This window comes from Pteronotus mesoamericanus, unplaced genomic scaffold (genome assembly GCF_021234165.1).
Source record: "Pteronotus mesoamericanus isolate MK-2021 breed Mesoamerican mustached bat unplaced genomic scaffold, CSHL_Meso_final contig_169, whole genome shotgun sequence".
In the NCBI taxonomy this organism is placed as follows: Eukaryota; Metazoa; Chordata; class Mammalia; order Chiroptera; family Mormoopidae; genus Pteronotus; species Pteronotus mesoamericanus.
This window is the reverse complement of record NW_026555068.1, coordinates 2,798,187-2,821,784: the sequence shown is the minus strand read 5'-3', so window position 1 is coordinate 2,821,784 and position 23,598 is coordinate 2,798,187. Positions and strand designations below refer to the sequence as shown.

At 41.0% G+C, this 23,598-nt stretch overlaps 1 protein-coding gene across 1 annotated transcript; it reads right to left on the bottom strand.

Moving 5' to 3' along the window:
- Positions 1-592: 592 nt before the first annotated feature.
- LOC129064672 (arylamine N-acetyltransferase 1-like) lies at positions 593-11,508 on the bottom strand. The gene is made up of 2 exons (XM_054565781.1): positions 11,433-11,508; positions 593-2,976 (listed from the first exon to the last, which is right to left on the bottom strand). The coding sequence occupies exon 2, from the start codon at positions 2,968-2,970 to the stop codon at positions 2,098-2,100; it is 873 nt and encodes a 290-aa protein (XP_054421756.1). The 5' UTR covers positions 2,971-2,976; positions 11,433-11,508; the 3' UTR covers positions 593-2,097.
- Between the last annotated feature and the right edge of the window lie 12,090 nt (positions 11,509-23,598).

Below are 23,598 nucleotides of genomic sequence, written 5' to 3'. Positions count from 1 at the left end.
AGGGGGGAGACACAAACTACGAGAAGGAACTCAAGTCCGCACGTGTCCATAGAGCAGCTGTTCCAGGATGTCTATGGCTCAGCCTTGACCTGAGTTCAGCAACATGATAGCAGCTTAACAGCAGCTCTGAGAACTGCTAAGTGAAATAAACCAGTCAGAGAAAGACAAATACCATATGATTTCACTCATATGTAGAATCTAATGAACAACCTGAACCAAGGAGCAAAATAGAGAGACTCACGGACAGAGAGCAGGATGACAGCTATGGGGTAGGGGTGGGGGAAGGTGAGGGGTGGAGGGATTGAGAAATAAAGAAAGAGGACTCACAGACATGGACAACAGTGTGGTGAGTGCGGGGTGGGGCAGGGGGGCTAGAGGGCTGAATGGCAATGGAAAAATACACAAAAGAAAAGATGTGCACAGGCCACAAAGGCCCCACTTCCTTAACAGCCTCCTGCCTCTATTTTAAGGGCCTCTTTAGCAATGCTGATACCATTTTATTTTATTTTTGCATTATCATTATGATCCTCACAAGTTGAAGAGGGAGAGTAATGTAAGAACAAGTCTGCAGTTGAAATTACAGCCCTGTTTCTGGCATTCACCGACAGAAAATGTGAGCTATAGATAAGCAAAGATTCCAATTCTGAAGCACAAAGCCGCAGTAGATCTGGACCGTCTGATATCAAAGTCATATTTAACCAAGGGAGAATCAGGCAGATTTAGGACCACATTTCAGCTAGGGAAATGAAGCAAGATGGAAGAACTTTCATCAAATGCTGACTCAGTATCAAAAACATTATGGACATTATTCGTTCATCCATATAACAAATATTTATTGAGAATTTACTCCTGGTCTGGCATCTAATTCTATAAGTATTATCCCCGTTTTACCTCTGCGAAATCAGAGCCACAGATGGATCCAGGAATTCGCCCCATGTCCACAGGATTTGAACTCAGACCTGCACACTTTGAAGCTCGTTCTCCTTCTCTTAGGACAAGTATGAGAGGAAGTAAAAGAAAAGAACTTGGAGATAAGAAAGAGGATGTGAGGAAGACCTAGCCCCATAATATCCTAACTCTGCTGAACAAATACTTTGTGACTGACATTGTATTAGCCAAATATGTTTTAACATGCATTTTAGGCATGAAAATTTTTATAAATAATAAGTATTTTAAAATTCACAAGAATTATTACTTTTAGACAAAATGACTTATTTCTGGAATTTCAAAAACTCTAAATACCAGCATTTCTATATTAAGGAAATGCTACATAAAAAACTGTGGTTGCAAAATGAACCGCGCAACAAATGATTAGCTGTGTAATTCTCTTGGTACTTAATCACATGTTCCTATCTGCTGGGTTAAGCCTTGTCTTGAGAACTATTAGGAAGCAATGTCATGTCTCATTCTTCCTTGTTGAATTCTAGTCCTTAATTGTACATGTGCGCTTTTTGTAAAAATGGGATAATGGACATTAGACGCATGCTGGCTGAATTTAATAAAAACTGTTTCCTCAGTTTTCCATTTACTGATCCACAGGTAAACATTTTTTTTTATGAATTCAACATTAAGCCAGTATGGAAATTTTTCTAGCAAAAATCACTATTTTCTTCAAAAAGAAAAAACCCCATAGGCAATCTTTAAAATACCTTTACTATTATTAATTTTGAAAAGACATGTGGTTCTGCTTTTTTTAATAGTATCTAACTAAAAATCAGAGAATACCTCTTAAATATACAGAGGATTTTAGACTTCATACATTGATCATCAATAAATTTGTCTCTAAACTTGACCTGCAAGTCATGGAAGAGAGTTGTTCTCAGAAAAAAAGAAAAAAAAGTTATCTAAATACAAATACTGACTTTTTTAAGGTTGAAATGATTTCATGCCTAGAATTTTCTTTAATACTTATGGGGTCATTGAGGAAATATAAGATATAGGCTGCCAGTTGATAGTTGGTAAAATGAGTGATAAATAGAGGTTTATTATTTTACTCTCTACTTATATATATATTTGGTTTTTTATAATAGAAAGTTTCAGTATATAATACTAACTATAATAATACAATATTACTGAAGACCATGTCTAGTGCTTACTCTAAATGGTAAAAAATTTTTCACCGTGTTTGGGCATAAGCTTTCCCTCCAAGGAAATATTAAATATATTTTTCAGCTCCTCTCCTATTTCTTCTTCATTCAGTGTCTTAAACTCCACCAAATCCATATTGTCCTTATAATTGAATTTTCTAAACGTGAGGGTGAAGCCCACTAAACAGTAAACCCCATCTGGGGTCTGCAAGGAACAAAACGACTTGCTTGTAAACAGAGATTCTGGAGACGTTTGAAGGTGTTCATTAACAGACTCAAAATCTTCAATCGTTTGAGGTTCAAGAGTAAAGGAATAGATCTTTCGGTACTTCCTCTTCTCCAGGAGATCCGAATTAAGAAACTCTTGGTTTGGGATGTGCTGCTCTCTTCTGATTTGGTCCAGGTGCCAGACTCCTCTCTCTTCAGTCAAGCGGAAGATGCAAGGCACCTGAGGCTGATCCTTCCCAGAAATTAATTCCAGAGGCTGCCACATCTGGTAAGAGCGTCCAAACCCAGCATCAACTATGTAGTTCCTGCCACCCATGGTCACCTTCAGCAGAAGGTGAATCATAGCACCGCTGTACTTGTTGGCTACAGAGTTGTACACATAGCCTCCCAACATTGTGGTCTCGAAACCCATGGTGGTCAGAGCCCAGTACAGAAGGTGATTGACCTGGAGGCACCACCCACCCCGGTTCCTCCTCACAACTTGATCAAAAACGGCCTCCAGGCCCAGTTCCATGGGCTTCCCGCAATGGATGTTAAGGTTCTCAAAGGGAACGGTCCAGATCTGGTGCTGAAGGACGTCAGTTAACGTTTCCAGGTCCAACTTGTTCCTAAAGTTCTTATATCCAATTCTTTCAAAATATGCTTCAATGTCCATGATCCCCTAAGGCAAGGAACATAAAGCAAGAGCACGTCGTGTTACTTTTGCACTTGGATTTCTATATAATTCATTATTTATAATTTTAAATATGTAAATACAAACAGTGGTTATGGATATCTGCAATCATAAGCCTTTTGTTTACTACTGTCACTGTATTAATTGCTCTCACATGCTTAAGTTCACTTGATAGCCTCAGTGTCCCCGTAAGACAAGTAATATCACTGGTTCCTGGCTTTAAACATGAGAAGTTGTAAATCCAGATTAAGTGATGAGTGCAATGATAAACAGCTTGTATGTAGTTTTGTTGATAATAAATTAAAAGAGGTTCAAATTGGCACCAATTAAAATAGGGTTTACAAATAGTTCCAGCACAAACAGATTATAGAGTACATTGTATTCTGGGTACCTGACACACTCAATTTCACCTTTAGCTGAAATTGCTCAAAGTTCCACACTCAAAATTTATATTCATCCCCACACTGATTTATTGATTCATTCAATAAAGAGCTTCTGAAAATCTATTATGTATTTACTAATGATCTAATACTTGCTTGCCCTCAGAAACCTTACATTTTAGTGTGGGCTGGGATGGCACAAATTGCCAATTGAATAGAGAAATAAACCTGCTATTTCTTAGATTGAGGTAAGTGCCCTGGAGAAGACGACAGCAAAGAAAGAAGATGTGCACACAGTGAAATTTAATTTCAAATAAAGCGGTCCAAAGAGCCCTCACTAGCACCTGAAGGGTCAGGGGAAATGCACCATGCCCGCGCATGAGGGAAAGACCGTTCAGGCAGAAACTATGTGAAGTTCAAAAAGCCTTAAGGAGGAAACCAGTGATCAGAGCAGAGTGAGGGAGACGGAGTGTGGGCTGAGATGAAATCAGGTAATGGTGGTCTTCAAACATATTCTGTTGGCTTTTACTCTGGGATAAGAAATCATTATGAAAAGGTTGCAGTTTGGGCAAAGTGTACAATGACCAAATTGGTATTTCTGGCTATTGTATGGAGAATGAGCCATACTCCTCATTCTTTCTAAGTTGAACAAATAGACCCTGATCCAGGTTGGACTGATTCACAGCATACATGCCCCAAGACCATTGCGTTGCTGGTGGATGACACATGACCCAACTCAGGTCAATGAGACCTTATGAGGGACTTTTGCTGAAACCTAAGCAGACACTTTCTGCTGCAGGGCTAGCAGCTGGTAGGATATTGGGGCAAAGCCATGGGGACTACTTGCTGAAGAGTAATATCAACAAAAATTTATTAGCTGAGGAATGAAACAGAGGAGGGAAGACAAAAAAAAAAGAGACCTACATCTCATCTCAAGTTACCTCTTGACTTTCTGGTAAAGTAAGCCAAAAGGAAAAAGAAAAGAAAAAAGGAAGCCCCTATTTTATTAAATCCCATGTAGAAAAGGTTTCCGTCCCCTGCTTCTAAGTGGCCTAACCCAGTATGTACCCTGATTATACCAGTGCCGCATGCACTGGTGATATGACATGGCCTGAGGTGACATGGGACAAGGCGCCCTAACCCTGATTAATGGCATTAAACTGTGTGTTTCTATTGCCCTTCATAACCTCCTTTCTTCTGGATTCTCCTTTTCGTCTTTCTCGATCATTCTGTACTAGCAGAACACCCATTCTGCCAGTGTTTCAGCTTTCTCTATTCTTGATGTCTGTAAAATTCTTTCCCACAAATCTTTGAACTTCGCTTTATTTCCTTTCATCTTAACTTGCATTGGTATCCTTTCTCAACACCTGCACGTGCTCTAAAACTCAACCACTAAGATACGGAGAGAACAACTCATTTAACCAGGTCATCCCAAACCCTCTCCTGCCAATACTGCCAGAAGCAATATTAAGTAAGAGAGGCAGGTGATGTGGAACCAGAGGAAGAGGGTTTAGACATACCTGACCTTTTCAGAAAGTGTTTTTTTCCTCCTGCTACCAAACAGTCTGAACCTGCTGAGACTTTGGTTGCAACAGGAGTACACAGACATCAAAACTAACCGCTCTGGGATGTGGCACAGCCCGAGGCGACACGGTGCAATACAAAGGGCCCTGATCCATAGGTTTCATGTTGATAGGCTAAGCATCTCTCTTTTCTCTCCTCATATTATTTCTTTCAGATTCTTCTACTCTCTCTCTTTTCACCCAGCCATCATTTACATTTTGTCAGTGCTTCCAAATTTTCTTTTCCTCATTTTCCTCATTTCCTCTGTTAATGTTCTGTTCCTTAAACCTATTAGATTCATTGCATTTCCTCTCATTTCACCAGCATCTTTCTCAACATTTGGATGCGCTCTAATACCCTCCTCTGTAAGCACAGAGAGAACAGCTGGTATTTAGCCTGACTGCCCTGCACAGGTTCTGGCCTCTAATCCAGATATTGCCATGAGTGTGTAGGAAAAAGAGGTGAAGCCTGAAAAAATGAATCAGGTGGTTTATAATCTGGCTATTATATTCTAGGTTAAACCATTATTTCCTCTACTAGAAAAAAAAAATTAGTGTGTTTTAAATGTTATAATTTGTTTTCAAGTGTTTTCCTCTTCTTTTTCTTTCTCTTCTTCCCTTTTTTTTTTTTTTTTAAAGATACAATGTTGAGTTAGAAGTTAGTAACTACAGGTCCATCCAAAAGCAGCGCATTTCTGTTATGGGTCCAGATGCAACATGTCATAAGCAAATAGGCCTTGAGTATTCTGTGACTACACGTAAGAGGCTGTGATTTACTCAAGCTGTGATTCCAGGCAAAATGCTGGAAGCGCTTAGAAAGCAGCCGCCAGGGAAGGAGATGACTGAAAACATTACTAACTTTATATACTGACTCGTAGCATTTCTGTGCAGGGAATACCCTCTCATTTCAGGTGGATGATAAATATTAGAAAAGACTTAAGGGAGACAGAGTGAACACACTCTGAGAGCCTACTGAGAACTCAGAGAAAGGCACTAATACCTTTCTAAGTAAACTGGAAGTTGGGCGATTTTCAGTTTTAATTCAGAAGACTCAGAAATTTCTCCTATCTGGCCCAAACTCTAAAAATAATGGAAAAGACAGTAAAATACACAATGTGACCTCCTGCAAAAACAAAAAGGTAGTTTGGTGGACCATGAATTATGAAAAACCGCTAAAAATCACAAAACAAAATGACAGGGCTGAGGAGTAACATGAACATCTGAGTTGCATGGGGTGGGGCTGGGGGATGTGTAGAACGTGCAGCCACAGGAGACGGGAGCAGCGCTGGTGGGGCTGGAGGGTGTGGAGCCCCCAGGAGGGGCCTTAGAAGCCAACAACCAGATGACCAGTTGCCACGGAATCAGCAAGGAGGGGTGAGCCTCGTTCTTTCCCCCAAGTATTACTACAGGATTGAACAAACACAATCCTGCCTTGTGTGGCTCAGTGGATTGAGCCCCAGCCTGCGAATCAGAGGGTCGCGGGTTCGATTCCCAGTCAGGACACGTGCCTGGATAGCGGGCCAGGTCCCCTGTAGGGGCGCATGAGAGGCAACCACACATTGATGTTTCTCTCTCTCTCTTTCTCCCTCCCTTTCTCTAAAAATAAATAAATGAAATCTTTTAAAAAAAAGAAGAAAGAAAGGGATTTAACAAACACAGCAAAGACCAGTATGTAATACTAGCAGCTGTTCTTCCTTTAGGTATAAAGTATAATTGGGGATATTGGGACAAAAAAAAATAAGGCACAATATTATCCATGTATAATGTCACCAGAAAGGAAGAACCATCCACATAGGGAAGATCAGCCATCAAAGGATTTCCTGTTATATTCATCTTCCTTCATCTCCACTGGAAAGATTAAGGAGTCCAAGCCCCACTCCAGCCAGACATCTCACAAGTCACATTAGATTCAAGAAACAAGGAAAAGGTAGAGACAATGCTGTACATGCTGGAATATAATGAAAATGCAGGATGCAAATATGAGATTGGGAATTAAGGGACATAGCGTGCAAAAGACAGATTTAAAAAAAAGAAAAAGACAACCAGCTCAAGAAGAAAACTAAACTGAGCAATGGAAAGAAATTCTTCACAGGTACTTGGAGTAAAAGAACATTCACAATGGATCAATAACAAAGAGCCGAACAATGAAGTGATATAATAATAGTTTTATTATTTTATCTTAGAACTTAGGAAACTAAGAACAAAAACAAAGCTAATATGTAATTAATTATAAATGGAGACAGACAACATAGATACAGCATAATATCAAATTACATATGTAGAAGAAAAATTTGATACACATAGTAAAAGTTAATGAAAAGATAAAGCCATTAAACAATCAGACAGAGGCCTATAGGAAAACAATTCGTGCTTCCAAAGAAGAAAACTCAAAAAATGCAATAGAAAATGTACATAAAAATAACGAAAACATTCCTGAACTGAAGCAAAAATTAAATCTAAAAAACAGCAAGATTCTGGAAAAGTGTGATTCAGTATTCAACACTGAAATATATTCTGGTCAAATTATTGAAATTCAAAATTGAAGAAAACTAGTTGTGTATTTGGCAGAAAAGCAAACACTTCATAAGGGAGAAAAGGAGAGTGCTCCACAGTAATATGTCTACTAGGTTAAGAGGGAAGTCTAATCTCCAAATGCTATTCTCACCTAGCATTTAATTTAATCACAAAGGCATCATAAATATAATCTCAAACATGGAAGAACTTGAGGAATGCGTAAACGATGAGCGACCCTGATAAAGTGTTACCTCCTAACTGGACAGTCAATATGTAAACCAAAGTGAAAAAAAGATGAGAGAGAGAGGCCACAAAAAGGATTCATGGTCAACACTGGCTCCTTTTATTATAGAAGAAAGAGTAGAAAGCTTATGAGAATAACAAAGTAAATTTTTTTAAAAGTTAAAAAAAGAGCGACTCAAATGAAACCCATTAGACCTACTGGCCTCTACCATAAGAACAGAGAGGTACGGAATAGAGCATGCTCAGTGTACCCAGAGAGGGTGCGTGGAACTGGTGAGGACTCCGGACAGAGGCTACTATGGGGAGAACACTGTCTATACCACCCAGATCCCTTTAGATGTCTTTTACCAGTTGGCTATGGAATATAATGAAAATACAGAATGCAAATATGAGATCTGCCATGTTCCTGGCCTGGATTCTATGTTCTTATGCTTAAGGACCTGTACCCTCGACTCTCTTTGGAGGACCCCTTGAGGGCTCCTAGAGCTGCTTTGCCTTCCTCTGCAGAGAGCTGGGCAAGCCAGGGAACTCATTTCCTGCCAGGGCGGCTTTGAGTCAATGACTGCCTTTTGGGAGGTTTTGGAAGTCCAGCTGCTACGCCTGGAGTCTGGAGGCACTTTGAGTTAGAGTTCACAACCAGGCTGAAACTGGGTACCTTCCAGGGACACTGCCTTCATAAATCACTTGCACATGGATCTGCATCTGTGTCTCAGTGTCAGATTCTGAGGAGCCTCACTTACGACCTATTGGTGGTCTTCTGGAGGGCTGTGCAAAATGAAGGTAAGAAGCACAGGCAATTTCCAGAAGGCCTGGAATATCAGATGAAAAAGACTTGCCTTTTTCTGTGGGTCAAGTGTATCCTTGGTGTTTTGTCGAATGGTCAATATTCATTTGTTGAACCAACTGCTGTTAATTTGTCCTTAGCAATGTGGAACTTCAATTAAAACTACCTCTTTGAACGAAGCCTTGGGAAATAGGTCGAATTCATTGATCAGCTCCCAGTCCTCTAGGATCTCTACATCTTTCATGGACAACAGTGGCTTCCATTTTCTTTCCCCCTAAGGAAACCTGTAATCCTTCCCCAAATGAAAGTGTTGGCAAGAGCCTAAAATAAAGGAATTAAAAACATATTGATCCAGAGCTAGTCAGCTCCTGAGATGGTGCTCTCATGCCTCAAGGCTACAGGCAGCACAAGAACAGTCATGGACTGGAATGGAATCTTCTATACCTATTGCCCAATTTCTGGCATTGCGGAGTAGAAGGATTTTGAGGAGTGGTTGTGAGTGGCTTTCTCTGTGAGTGCTTTTTCTCTTTTTAATCATTTTCCTTTTCTCTTCTCTGTCCTAGCGAAAGCCATGGCATTCCACTGGATTGACACTACAACCTAGCCCCTCTCCAGGGACAGGTGGCCAGCTGTTTGACTTTCTGGATGCAAAGGAAGCTGGTAGGTGAGCCCTGCTCTAAGGCAATTGTTCTGCGGGCCTTAGCGTGGAGAAGGCCTGATGTGAGCCCCGCCGGGAGCAAAGTCCCGCAGAGGTTGGGCCGGCCCACGCGCAGGCCCAGGAGCCAGCCTAGGGAAACAGCAGCTCAGCTGACGGTGGCCAAGGCCAGGCAAAACAAGACCCTAGGACAAGAGGCAGCTGGCAGCTGAAAACTTCCTCTTGAGGGGAGAGTGGAGTCCCTGTTTTGTGCTTGAGGATCTAAAATGAGGGCTCTGGGGAAGGGAGTGAAATGCTGCTGTCACCCCCAGGGGACAAGCACCACAAGTACACTCTGGCCTGAGGTGAAATTGTCAACCCCTCCTTCTGGGATTTCTGGCATTCCTGAATAGATTTTTAAATAACTGATGTGAAATTCACATAACATAACGCTAACCATGTTTAAGTGAACAATTCAGTGCTATGTAGTACATTCACGATCCTGTGCATCACGGCTTCTATCTAGTTCCAAAACATCTCACTAGCATGAATTATAACCTCATACCCATAAAGCAGTTACTCCCTGTTCCCGTCAGCCCCTGGCCACCACCACTCTACTTCTCTCTGCAGGTTTATCTATTGTGGACATTTAATATAAACATAACCATAGGACATGGGCCTTTTGTGGCTGGCTCTCTTTCATTTACCATGATGTGTTCAAGGTTCATTTGTTATGTAACACGTATCAGTATTTCATTTCTTTTATGAATGAGTAACACTCCATGGCACGAACACCATTTCTGTTTCTCTCTGCCTTCCTTGATGGCATCTAGGTTGTTTCACCTCCGTCTGTTGGGAATAGTGCTGCTGTGAACATTTGTGTTAAATATACTTCACTCTATGTTTCCAATTATTTTTCATTTATACCTAGGAAGAGAAGTGCTGAGTTGAATAGAAGAACTTTCAGGAGTGTTTCTGAGTGGCTTTGCTTTCTGTGTGCTGTTATTTTCTTCTCCTCTCCCCTTCCCTCCTGTCCCCTTTCCTTCCCATCTCTTTCCTTTATTTTTGGCTTTGTGGCCCACAGTAAGCTCAGTCACAGGGACAAGTGGTCAGCCCGGCCATCTTCTGGATGGGAAAGAGGTTGTCAGGCAGGCCTCACCCATAGACCCTGTCAACAGTGCTTCGTGCCCTGAAGGCCTGTGGAGCCGGCCCAGAAAGCCCCTAGCATGGAAATCTGCTGTTACAGCTGCAGAGGACTTCCGAGTGGTTTTTGTTTCTGGAAACTTAATTTTTCCCCCCTTCAAGAGAAGCAGAAACTGAGACAAGCGCAGATGTGCAGGTGATTTGTGAGCATATTTAAGGTTGGCTCTGAACTTTTAAAACCCATGAAGGGCTAACAAAGTACGTCTCCGGGCAAGATGAACTAGGTAGTTGACAGGAAGTTGTTAATTTCTTTTAAGCGAGAGAGGATGCAGTCAGCTGTTTTGTGAGCATAAAACTAAATTCAGAGGCCTGGGGAAAGGAAAGAGCGGTTTCTCAAAAAAGAGCCCACCAGGGGGCTGTTGCGGGCACCTGTTGGCCCTTGGGAGCAAGGCCAAGAATATAGCGTCCCTGGGCCCTTGCTGCTGGGTGTCTTCCCCTGGGGAATTGCGCACAGCTCTGCTCAGGGACTGGCGTCCTTGGCCTGACTGACAGTAAAGCCGTTGATTCTGGTCACTGATGGCACCTACAGGCGCTTCCCGCAGGAATTCCCTCAGATGGTGCAGACCACGGGCCCCAGCCTCCGTTTGGGGTTATTGAAGAAGCTGCGAGCAGCTGATACAGGGGGCGCAGGGATGGTGATGAACCTGTTGCCGCCAGGACGAACCGGGCCCTTGAGACATGCTCACTGGGGGACAGAGGAAGTGGACATTGCTGTTTCAATTGTCCCACAAGGAAACCCAGGTCCCTGAAACACACATTATGCACATAGCTGTTTTGTAGACACCTCTGTAATCCTCACTCCAACCCTTTTAAGGAGGCTCTCTAATTAGCTCCATTTCACTGACAGAGAGACTGACCATTAGAGAAGCCGAGTGGCCTGCCTAGGTCCTCATAGCTCGGGTGTGGTGTGGCTGACACTCAGACCCAGGCAGTTTGAATCGAGGGTCCATTGTGTTCACATTACACTGTACAGCCTTTACAGCTAAGGATTCAAAGCAGGTGGCAGACAAACTTTCTGAACCGCCTTTGGACTTGCAACTCACACACAGTGAAGTATCTAGCCTCCTGGACTCACATCTGAGGTAGGAATAAGCCCAATTTCAAAGCCTAAAAGAGTCACTTACCAAGTTCAGCTGGGACTCACACCAGGAACTAGACTGACTTCACTCCTCCCCATCAAGACCAACACAGGAAGTGTCCTCTCTGGCTTTCCAAACCGCACTTCCCAGAAGTCTACTTAAAATCGCCCAGGGATCTCTGGGAAATGTAGTTGTGGGGCCCAAGGTTGTCCTTGTGCTTCTCCTACTCAAATCTATTCCATGGTGCAAAGTGGAGAACTCTGTTATCTGAAGAGCCCACGTCACAGGCTGTGAGTGGTATGGCACAGTATTTGACACAGTCCTTGCCTTAGGGGGCCTGAAGCCAGATGTCCTATGCATAACATGGAGGTGGGACTTCTGAGGGGGTCCAGGAAAAGCACATCCCCTAAGCAAGGGGAGGCAGAAGATGGATGTTTAAAATAACTCACTCCAGATTGTAACATTCCTCCTTCATCTGTTTCTGCGAGGCCCCTCGGTCTCGTCTTTCCCTTTTATGCCCCACGTCAGACCACTCACCACCCACCCTCCCCAGAGCCCCTGTGTAATGTTGGTGCCATGACTCCCCATATATGGGATGAATGTGACATGTTCTAGAGAAATGTGTGCTGTTTCTGCTTGTGTTTTTAATTCACGTTAACGATGTTGCTTTGTAACTCTTGCTGTTTCTTATGCATTTCCCTCTACACCACATGTTTAAAATCTATCTCCATTACACAGCCGTACTCTCCCTTTGACACCGACTGTTCTGGTTCGCACCTCTGGGGCCCTGCTGCAGGAATATGGGGGTGCTTTCTCTTGGCCTGTTTTAGGGCAGGCTAGGCCCTGTGACGCCGAACCAGCCCAGTGTGATGGGAGGTGAAAGATCAGGGGGGACTCCCTTGTGCCACGGACGACACTGCCTGCCGGTGTCCTCCAGTGGGATTTGGCCCCCAGACCCACTGAGGTCACCTGCCCCTAGGAGCCCTTTATTGACTCTCGAGCCTTCCCCGCCTCTGCCTTTCCCACTCCCGTGCTGGGCTTTCTTAATCACGTCCCAAATAAGCTGCTTACACAATGGCAAATCCTCATCTCAGGCTTCGAGAGGAAACCAACCTGGGACCATTCCACTTACCAGAACCACTGGTGAAGGACACTTAAGTGCCCTGAGCTGCCGGTTACTACACACATCGATGTGATGAACACTTTCCTGCAGGTGCCCTGTGCATGGACATGAGAACTTCACGTGCACGCACACCAGAAGCGGGACATGCTGGGGGACAGGGCTCGGGGGTGCTCAATTTCACTGAGCCTCACTGTCCTCTTGTGTGGAAAGATTCCCGTTTTCCTCGTATCCTGATTGACACTCTGTTAGCATCCTTCAGATGTACCCCCACCTCGTGTGTCTAAGGCGATGGCTCAGTGCTGTTTTAATTTTCACTTCTTGAATCACCAGTAACTTTGAGCAGCTGCTCACATTCCCATTGACCCTTTCAGTTTCTTGTTTGTGAAGGAAACGACAAGGCGCTGAGGAGGCACTCCGCTGCCACAGTCACCCGGACACAGCCGGGATCAAGCTTGGATGGCAGAGCAGATCTTGCTAGAAAAACATTGCCGGGGAGATAATCCCAGGATGCAGCTTTGGGGCTGGACCATTTTGGAGCAAACTATGGGAATGGAATTGTTCAATGGAATATGGGCATTGTCCTCTTGATTCATGGCAATGTCATGCTTGGCAATAAAATCTATGACAAATTCATGATTTTGAGAATACTACTATTGTTTTCGCTCAAGGAAGAGAGGCCCGCAAGAATCTCCAGGAAAAAAACTGTCACAGGAATCTGAGATCATGTGTCTTAAGGTTAAGGGAGAGTCAGACCTGAGTCATGGATCCTGGCGTCTGGGGGCTATAGAAGCTGAGATCATACGGCTGGGATTTCAGTGGGCTTGAGGACTACAGTCTGCAGCAGAATGTCCCTTTGACGTTCCGGCTAAAAGCTGACTGCTTCCTGTGGGAGGAGAGCAGAACTGGGGACTCTGGAACTGCCACAGAGCACCCTCCTCACCACAGGAGGGACAGAGAGAGAGAAGTGGGAGGAGGAATAGTGATGATATGGAGGTCATCTCTCTCAGTTCCAATATGTGGAAGTTGTAAAATTCATAAGCATAGATGCTTTTTAAAAAAATAATCAAATTAGTTAATAAAGTATAACACTTCTAATGTTATACTTTAGTTCTATCAGTTTAGTTTAATTCTAATGTGTGCTCTTTTTATTTTAAATATTAAAACATGCAAGATCATTTTTATTTTCTTGCCAAAAAATCTTTTAGGAGACTTTTATTTTTACATAGAAAGATTGAAGTAAAATCTCTCCTTTTGATTTGGGAATCCATGGAAGACGCTGGCCCCTAATTCAAGATATTTTTGTTGTTGATGTTTAGTACATTGCTTTTAACATCGGTTACCAAGACTTCTGGTTTCTGTTCTAACAGGCAAAATGTTTGGAGTCAACTCTCCCTGTTTCGCAGAAAATCAACAACTCATGGAAATAAAACATATCCGTCAGAGTGTCAAGGTCCTGAAGCAAACTGTTAAAGCGGAAAGACTGGTGCATATATAGAACCACAAATTACTGGCAACTAACTGATGCGCAGGATTACCGGCTGAAGCTTGTAATTCACTTAAAAATGTCATTTGATTAATCCCTGGAACACTTAAAAATGTCATTTGATTAATCCCTGGAGACTCAGTGTAGACTAGTGTGAAAGTTAGAAATCTAGGGGCTCAGTCTCAGGGAGGCCTCCTCCCTTTTTTGAGCATCACCTCCAGAAACCCACCAGGTGTTCCCTGTGAAGATCACAGAGAAATCTCCTTGTGCTTTTGACAGAAAGAGGACATGTAATCATTGTGAAGTAAGTCCTGAGCATCCTGTTCTCCTTTTTCCCTCAAGGAAAATTATAAGAGCCTAGTTAAAATGAGGAAAGGAGCATACCCTGATCCAACATTCTGTAGCTTCCCTTTCTTACTTAAGGGAGAAAAAGTTGAGAAGTGCTTCTGAAGGTGACACTTTGGTACACAGCCCAGCCTTACTTAAAGTTTGAGACTAATCCTGTAGGACTGTAGAACACTTCTCTTGTCGTCATGCCTTATAACCACAACAATAAGTCTACTGTATGTAACAGAGAATTTCAGCTGAAGAACTACAAGTTTCCATTTCTATTTAATGGGGAATTTCTAGGCAATCCTAGAAATAAAAGGGGAGACAAAAACAAGAACTCTAAAAGAAATTGAAACCTTGGACATCCAAAACTACAGAAAACAGTAAATGCAGCAGACTCCTAGCCAGACAAACATAAGCCCTCACACTAAAGGCCTCCATACCTCAGTTCATATTACCCACCTCAATGATCATGTCTAGCTTCCACCATGATAATTGTAAGGGATGGTAACATATGAAGAAACACGGTCTGAAGATACAAACCAAGCATCAGGGTAAGATTCATATATGGCAGAGATTTTGGAGTTTCCTGACTGGGAATTTAAAAGATCTGTCATTTATTAATATGCTAAGATCTCTGATGAAAATGTAGATTACGTATTAAAATAGATGGGTATTGTAAGCATTGTAAGCATAGAGCTTAAAACTCTAAGAAATAATCAAAAGGAAATGTTAGCAATAAGTACCGTAACAAGAATAAAGAATGTTTTGACATCTCCTCATTAGCTTGAACGTGGCTAAAGAATGATGCACTGTGCTTGAAGATATGTCAACAAGAAACTGAAATGCAAAGAGAAAATAAAACAAAAGAGAAAATATGCATGAACTTTGGGACAATTATAAAAGGTATAAAATACATGTCATGGGATACCATAAGGAAAAGAGAGGAAAAAATCATAAAAAATTTAAATTAATAACGGCTGAATATTTATTTTCCAAAATTAATGACAGACACTAAACTACAGATCTGGGTATCTCAGAGAACACCAGAACACTGGATAAATATCCAAAAAGAGACACCTAGGAATATCATATTAAAATTGCAGACAAGCAAAATCAAAGAGAAAATGTAGAAAGAATCTAGAGGAAAAAAGACATCTTTCATAAAGAGGAACAACAAGTAATATATTAAGTTTCTTTTCAGAAACCATGCAAGCAAGGAGTGAAATATTGAAATGTTGAAGGAATGAACCAATCTAGAATTCTGTATCCAACAAAATTATCCTTCAAAGGTGGAGGAAAATAAAGATGTTTCCAGACAAACCAAAACCTAATATATTTGTCACCAGTAGACATGTTTTTCAAGAAATATTAAAAGAAGTTCTTCAAAGAAAAGGACGACATGGGTCAGAAACTCGAATGTACATAAAGAAAGGAAAAAATAAAGTTAAAAAGGCTTTTACTTAAAAAAATAAAAGAAGGTGTAAAAGGCTTTCACTTTTCTTATTTTTTAATTTATCTACTAGATAATAGTTTGTTCAAAATAATAATAGCAACAATGTATTGTGTGATTATGGCTTATGGGTAATGAATGAAAAACATGCCGATGGATGTGAGGGAAGAATTGGAATACTACATTATGAAGCACCTGCATTACATAGGAAGCACTACGGGACTATTGAAAGTGGACGCAGATTAGTTGTGAATGTATGCTGCAAACCTTTGATCAAGTATACTTATTTTTATAATAAGGATAATTGATATGCTAAGAGAGGAGAGACGTGGAATCCTATAAGATGTTCTATTAAACTAAGAAGGCAGAAAAGACAGGAAGATAATAATTAAAAAAACAAATGCAACAAACAAAACAGTTAAAAATATAGCAGATATTAACTCAACAATATGAATAATCACTTAAATGTGAATGGTATAACTATGCTAATTAAAAGACATGCAATCTTCCAAGACTGAATAAGAAAGAAACAAAAAATCTGAACACACCAATTACTAGAAAGGAAATTGTATCAGTAATCAAAAAACTGCCAACAAACAAAAGTTCTGGACCAAGATGGCTTCACAAGTGAAATGTGAAAATGTCCATATTACTCAAAGCAACCTACAGGTTCAGTGCAATCCCTATCAAAATACTAATGGCATTTTCTTTTTTAAATAAATTTTATTGATTATACTATTACAGTTCCCCAATTTTTCCCCCTTTACCCCTCTCCACCCTGTACCCCATTCACTCCAGCAGTAGCCCCCCTTCGTTCATGTCCATGGGTCATGCATTAAATTCTTTGGCTACTCCATTTCCTATACTAATCTTAACATCCCCCTGTCTTTGTTGTACCTACCAATTACGCTTTTTAATCCCTATACCTTTTTCCCATTCTCCCCCTACCCCCTCCCACTGATAACCCTCCAAATGATCTCCATATCTATGATTCTGTTCCTGTCCTGGTTGTTTGCTTAGTTTGTTATTTAGATTCAATTATTGATTGTTGTGAATTTATTGCCATTTTAATGTTCACTGTTTTTGTCTTCTTTCTGTTATATAATTCCCTTTAGCATTTCATATAATAATGGCTTGGTGATGATGAACTCCTTTAGTTTTACCTTGTCTGAGAAGCACTTTATCTGCCCCTCAATTCTAAACGGTAGATTTCCTGGATAGAGTAATCTAGGTTGTAGGTTCTTGCTTTTCATCACTTTGAATACTTCTTGCCAGCCCCTTCTAGCCTGCAAAGTTTTTTTTGAGAAATCAGCTGACAGTCTTATGGGAACTCCTTTGTAGGTAACTATCTGCTATTGTCTTTCTGTTTTCTGCCATAAAGATGTTCTCTTTATCTTTAATCTTTGGCATTTAATTATGATGTGCCTTGGTGTGTTCCTCCTTGGGTCCATCCTGTTTGGGACCCTCTGTGCTTCCTGAGCTTATATGTCTATTTCCCTCATCAGGTTAGGGAAGTTTCCTTTCATTATTTTTTCAAATAAGTTTTCAGTTTCTTGCTCTCCCTTTTCTCCTTCTGGCAGCCCTATGATTCAGATGTTAGTACATTTAGAGATGTCCCAGAGGCTTTCTTAGCCTATCCTGGTTATTTTTGAATTCCTTTTTCTTCTTGCTGTTCTGATTGAATGCTTTTTTCTTCCTTGTGTTACAAATTGTTGATTTGACTCAGGGCTTCATCTCTTCCACTGTTAGTTCCCTACAGATTTTTCCTTATTTCACTTAATGTAACCTTCATTTCTGGCTGGGTCTTTTTTATGCTTTTGAAGTACCCAGTAAGTGTCTGGAGCATCCTGATAACCAGTGTTTTGAACTCTGCATCTGATTGGTTGCTTATGTCTATTCCATTTAGTTCTTTTTCTAGAGTTTTGATCTTTTCTTTCATTTGGGGCATATTTCTTTGTCTCATTTTGGCAGGCTCCCTGTGTTTGTTTCTGAGTATTAAGTATAAATTCTCTGACTCCCTGTCTTAGTAGTGTGGCCTATTGTAGAACAGCACACATGTAAGTTATGTGGGGTAGAGCCTTAGGGAATCTCCAGGGTGGGGCAACCCATGTCACCCCTCTGTGGCTCTCTGTGGGGGAAGGCTCAGAGAGGGGACAATGCTTGCTGCCTGGCCTCCGGAGTTTTGCCCAGAAAGAAGGTGTCTCCAGCACTCGGCCTGTGGCCAGTCACTTCACTTTCTCCCATATGCCACTGGTGCCCTTCCAGCTGGTGTCCTGATGCTGAATCCCAGAGGGGTTGGGTTTCTGTGAGTCCTAAGTCTGTTGTGGGCCCTTTAAGAGGAGTTTCTTGAGAATCCCACAGTTCCTTTCACCACCCCAACCCCCACTGGTTTCTACAGCCAGAAGTTATGGGGACTTATCTTCCTGGCGCTGGAACCCTGGGCTGGGTGGTCTGGTCTGGGGCTGGGATCCCTCACTCACAAGGTATCCCTGCCAATTTTTATCTACCACAGGCAGATGTAGGATCACCAGTTCCATGTCTCCACACCTCTCCACCTCTCCACCTCTCTACCTCTCTCTGTATCTCCGTGTCTCTGCCCCTCCTACCCTCCTGGATGAATGTGGCTTCTTTAAATCCTTGGTTGTTGGACTTCCATATAGCTCAATTTTTTGACAGTTCTGGGTGATGTTTGTTTTGTAGTCCAGTTGTAATTTTTGCTGTAGTTGTATAAGGAGGCAAAGTGTGTTTATCTATACGTCCATCTTGACCAGAGATCACCAATGACGTTTTCCACAGATCAATGATGTTTATAAGATCTTTGATTGTTTCCTTTATCTTATGATTGTCAACATATTCATTTATATATTTTAAAAATTCCTTTATGATTTCATTTTTGCAAGTAATTTTTTAATCTATCTGGGAATTTATTTCGGCTCTTGTTAGAGATCCATCTCATCCCACTTCCCAAATAGTTAGTCAGTTGCCCAAGACCATTTATTGCATCATCTGTCTTCTCCCCATTGAACTGAAATGTGGTTTTTATTCTGTTGTAAATTCTCACATGTGTTTGGGTATATTTTTCTTGTATTTCATTGATATACTTCTCTTCCTGCCCCAGCACCATGTTATCTTAGTTATTTAGCTTTATAACAAGTTTTAATATGTGGCAGGCTAGTTTTGATTTATGTTTTGAACAAGTGGACTTTCTGAACCCTGTAGGACTTCTAGGATGAAATCAGAGGGTTCACTAAGCAATACCCAAAGGGAGGCCAACAAACTCATCCAATTGAGCAAGACAGTAGGAGACATGTTTACATGTATTTCTGGTAGTAGGAATAATCTTAGCCTCAATATGGACATTGCCAGCACTTACGATTCAAATTATTATCCTTGCTTAGACTGATAACCTATGGATCACTTGGGAATTAACAGAACTGTGATAATAAATCACTCTAAATCAGTTCAACGGCAAACTCTTGCATGTGGGGACTGCTGTTAAAACCTGAGTAGACTGGAGCTTGCTGGTTTGGAAGAATTAGCTAATGGAACATGTTACCTTTTTGATATTTAAATTGAGAAAGGTGTTTCTCCCATATGGTGAGAGAGAATTCTATTTACACATACATTATCTCAAACACATCCCATGTCCTGGCCCCTACACACACTGCCTCACAAACAGGACGCGAGGGCGGGCGCCCCCAGCGAGGCGAAGGGCTCGTGAGCCTTGTCACCGCAGTCAGGCTGTGGTTCCCTCCCCGCTGGGCTTTTGGCTGATGTTACCCTTTTATTCGTGATGAAATTGATCTTCATCAAAGGTTATTTTTTCTGTTAAACTGAAGAATATACCTTTAGTTTTGCTTTACATATTTTATTAATTCTTGGGTCTGGATTATCGGCTTAGAATGTTAAAGGAAGATCATCATTGTGAGACTAAAATGGTGAATAGCAAACATTAAACTAGAGGATCAAGTTCAAGAAGTGCTCACCAGGTTATTTTCAAATACCCATTTTTCAAAAATAATTGTTTTTTAGTTTACCAACAATTTTGTCTCATCTTGTATTCTTTAACCAACAATTTAATCACTCAGTATTTAAGTATTAATTATAAAACATTTTGACATAATAACCCACTATTATGTAACCCACTATTATGTAACCCACTATAACCATAGCATCTGGGAATGAATGATTTAAGGTATTCTAAAACTAATAAAAATTTTAAGAAACCAATGGGACATGTAGATAGCATATATCATTTTAAAGGAAAAGTGATTTCATATATTTTTTCAAACCCAGTAAGGATAGATGTTTGTATTCTAGTCTGTATTCATTGGTTTTATAAAATGAAGGTCTTCTTTTTAACTGATCAATAGTTGAGATCCATCTGGATATTTGATAAGTGGGCTCTCAGTCATAAAGAGAATAGATTTATGGATTCTGAAATAGTTCTTCCCTTTTTCATATATTTGAGCTTTTCAGTTTTACATAGGGAGTCAAATAAAATCACCTATTTTTTTCCAATCTGAGTTAGATAGAATTATAGACCATAGAAATCAGCCCTAAATATTACATAAGCCATACTGTAATGTCCTTTGAATTATTTGCTTCATTTCATGGACTTTTCTTGTGTCCTGGAAAAGACAAAGCTAAAACACCAGGCCCAATGTCTGTCATACAGTGGGGTTTCAAAATTAATGTCTTTAGTTTAAAATGTAAAAGCTATTTTAAAGGGGAAGAAATTAACATTCATTATTTGGAAAATTATATGAGATAAAGGGACATACTTGGGGGTATTGTAAATTAACTTTCCACATGAGTAGTCAATTCTCATCATTATATTTCATTCAGAAGGACATAGAACACATGTGTCAGAATGTACATGTGCCCAGGCTGGGTGGCTCAGTTTTTTGGAGCATCATCCCATCCACCAAAATTTTGTAGGTTTGATTCCCAGTTGGGGCACGTAGGGGAGGCCCCAACCCCATCCCCCCTCTCTCTCATCAATAAACATATCCTCAGGTGAGGATTTTTTTTAAAAAAAGAATGTATATGCCCACAGACACACACAACTTCAAGGGATGATGGTATTATTTCACATTCTTTCCTCCCTAAATCTCAGAGCACTGATGGTTAAATGTTTGGAGGAAGTGATTCATAAGCCTATCCTGTCCGATTTGGATAGTTGAGTGTATCTACAGTCTCAGTCCTGTGTACCTGCATAGCGGCTCTCATGCTATTAACCAAGAAACAACGGATGCTGGCAGTTCACGCAGAAGCTGTGTGTGCTGGTATGTGAAAGAGCCAGCATGTTTATGTCTCTAAGCACCTATTAGAATATCAATAAATATAGCTTTGGCTGGTGTGGCTCAGTTGGTTGGAGCATCATCCTGTAACCAAAGGTTGCAGGTTTGATTCCTAGTCAGTGTTGAGTATGATCTTTGATCCAGACATGTATGGGAGGCAACCAATTGATACTTTTCTCTCACATCAATGTTTCTCTCTCTCCCTTTCTTTCTCCCTTCCTGTCTCTCTAAAAGCAATGAAAAAATGTCCTCAAGTGAAGGTAAAAAAAAAAATGGAAAAAATACCAAGAAATATAGTAATAAATGCCAAATTAGTTTCTAACAGTTAATTTTAATAAATGTGAGAAATGAATCTTTACTGATAGTTTCATCCTGTAGGTGATTTCAGGGTGAGAAAAGAACTACTCTTTCCAAAAGTTTCTTTGTGAAAAGGAGTCTCATGGGCCTCAACCACTTTAGGGAATTTGGTGCACCCAGTAGATAGGAGTGGAAGTCAGGGCTCACTTCTGCCTGGGAGGCGGCAACAGATGTGGTCGCATCAACAGACAGAGGATGCACAGATGAAAGAGGAGCTCAGTGAGGAGAGCGGCGAGCTGGGGCAGAACATCAGCAGACGACAGAGCAGGGGAAATTTTTATTAGCTACCTTGAGCGTGGAACATTGGGGACAGGAAACAATGTCTAAAATGGATATTTAGAAAGTTTCCTGTCAGATGTTTATTATACAAAATCCTTTTATTTCTCCCTTTAGAGGATAGGTAATAAAAATTAACTGTATTCTGTCAAAGTAAGACCATCCAAACCTGTAGAGAGTTTTTATAGGAATTTATTTGAGCCAAACAGAGGATGTGCCTGGAAGCAAGATCTCAACAGACTGAGAAAATGCTTCTCGGAATGGCAGTTTGCAGCTCCGTGTACGCATTTAGAATTAAGGAGGAACATAAAGAAGATTGCATGAAGGTGGGAGAAATGGGGGTAGGGATTATGTGTTCTCCTGAGGGTATTTTCACTTCGGAGGGGTCTGAAAAGAGCCATTTCCAAGGTGTATTAACCTAGAGGCACAGAAAGAGTGTGCAGGGTTTGTTTAAAGCAAAGATCAAAACTTTCACTGAAGAAGTTATAGGCCTGGGGTGTTGACTACCCACCATGGCCTGCCTGGTTAGGAGCCTATGATCAGATCGCTCTGTGATGTTACTTTCCAGGAGACTTATTACAGGGCCCCCGCTTTGTCCACAGCTCCATGTATATAAATGTGTCTCTCACTGGAGGGGAATTGTGATGTTTATACCTCTGTCTTTATTTTTCTTTTCCCCAGGTTTTGCATTACCCAGAACTTCCAGAATAATGTTGAAGGGGGAATTTTTTTAAAAAAACAGAAAAGGGGGGAAATGGGAGAGACAAAGGGAAGGAGCAATGAAGTACCTGAATCAAGACAGGAGAAAATGAAATCATAGAATAAAAGAATAAGAACCACAGGGTTACGATTTCAACTGCTCTCAGACAGCTACCTCTTTGTTCATGGTGGGACTTTCTCCCCGCAAGTACACGCACAGTCTTCTAGAGAGCATTGTCTCAGACTGCCTTTGGTAGCAGGCACCTAGTCCTACCCCACCTTCTTCGCCTTCACTCACTGGGCCACAGGGAATGGAGACGCCTTGACTAGTTGGAAGATCTGGGGCAAGCCTCTTGAGCTTCGCGGCAACATCCTCTTAAAGGAGATTTAGCTCCAGATCAAAACCCATGATGTCCTCACCCTACAACACAAAGCAGAACACTTGAAGAATTTGGTTTCTTTAAAACTAAAGATATCTGGATACCTGTTTCGTTAAGGACATCATGGACAAAGATGACAGAGAAATGATGGAATAGGAGGTAATACCTACAATATCCAAAACTGATAGGGGACTGTTTTGTGTAATATGTAAGATGCTCCTTCACGTCACCAAGAATAAGACAGGAGTCTTAATAGAAAATGGCAAGAATATGAACGACAGTTTACTGAAGAGAAATTCCAAATAGCACAAGCAAATAAAGAGATGCTCTAATTCATCAGTAATCAGAGAATTGCTCATTACAACAGCAGTAAGATATTCATAGCTATAAGACTGGCAAGATACTAAGAAGGTGGATAAAGTCATAAGAGCCATTATCTACTTATCTTTAGATAAATGTGGGCAGCTCGATTGGGCAACTGTTCTGGAAAGTGAGCTGGAGGTACTGATCAAATATATTTATGTGTGTGTGCACATACACACATGCACGGGCCTGGGTGAGAATTCATTTCCAATATATTTCAGAAGCAAACTTCTGAGCAGTGTATCAAATTATAATGGATATAGATGCTGCTTCTGAGATGTATTCCAAATAAATTCTCACCAGGTCCATAAAGGATTCTGAAGACATTCATTTACAGTAATGCTTGCAGTGACAGAGTTGGAAGCAACCAAGGAGAGTAGGTGGATAAAATCGATGCCTGCATACCACAGAGTTAGCAGTAACAGTAAATGTCCAGAAGGCATA

What these genes read in the sequence shown, in the direction of transcription:
- LOC129064672 (XM_054565781.1), bottom strand. Translation starts at nt 2,970, where the DNA reads ATGGACATTGAAGCATATTTTGAAAGAATTGGATATAAGAACTTTAGG.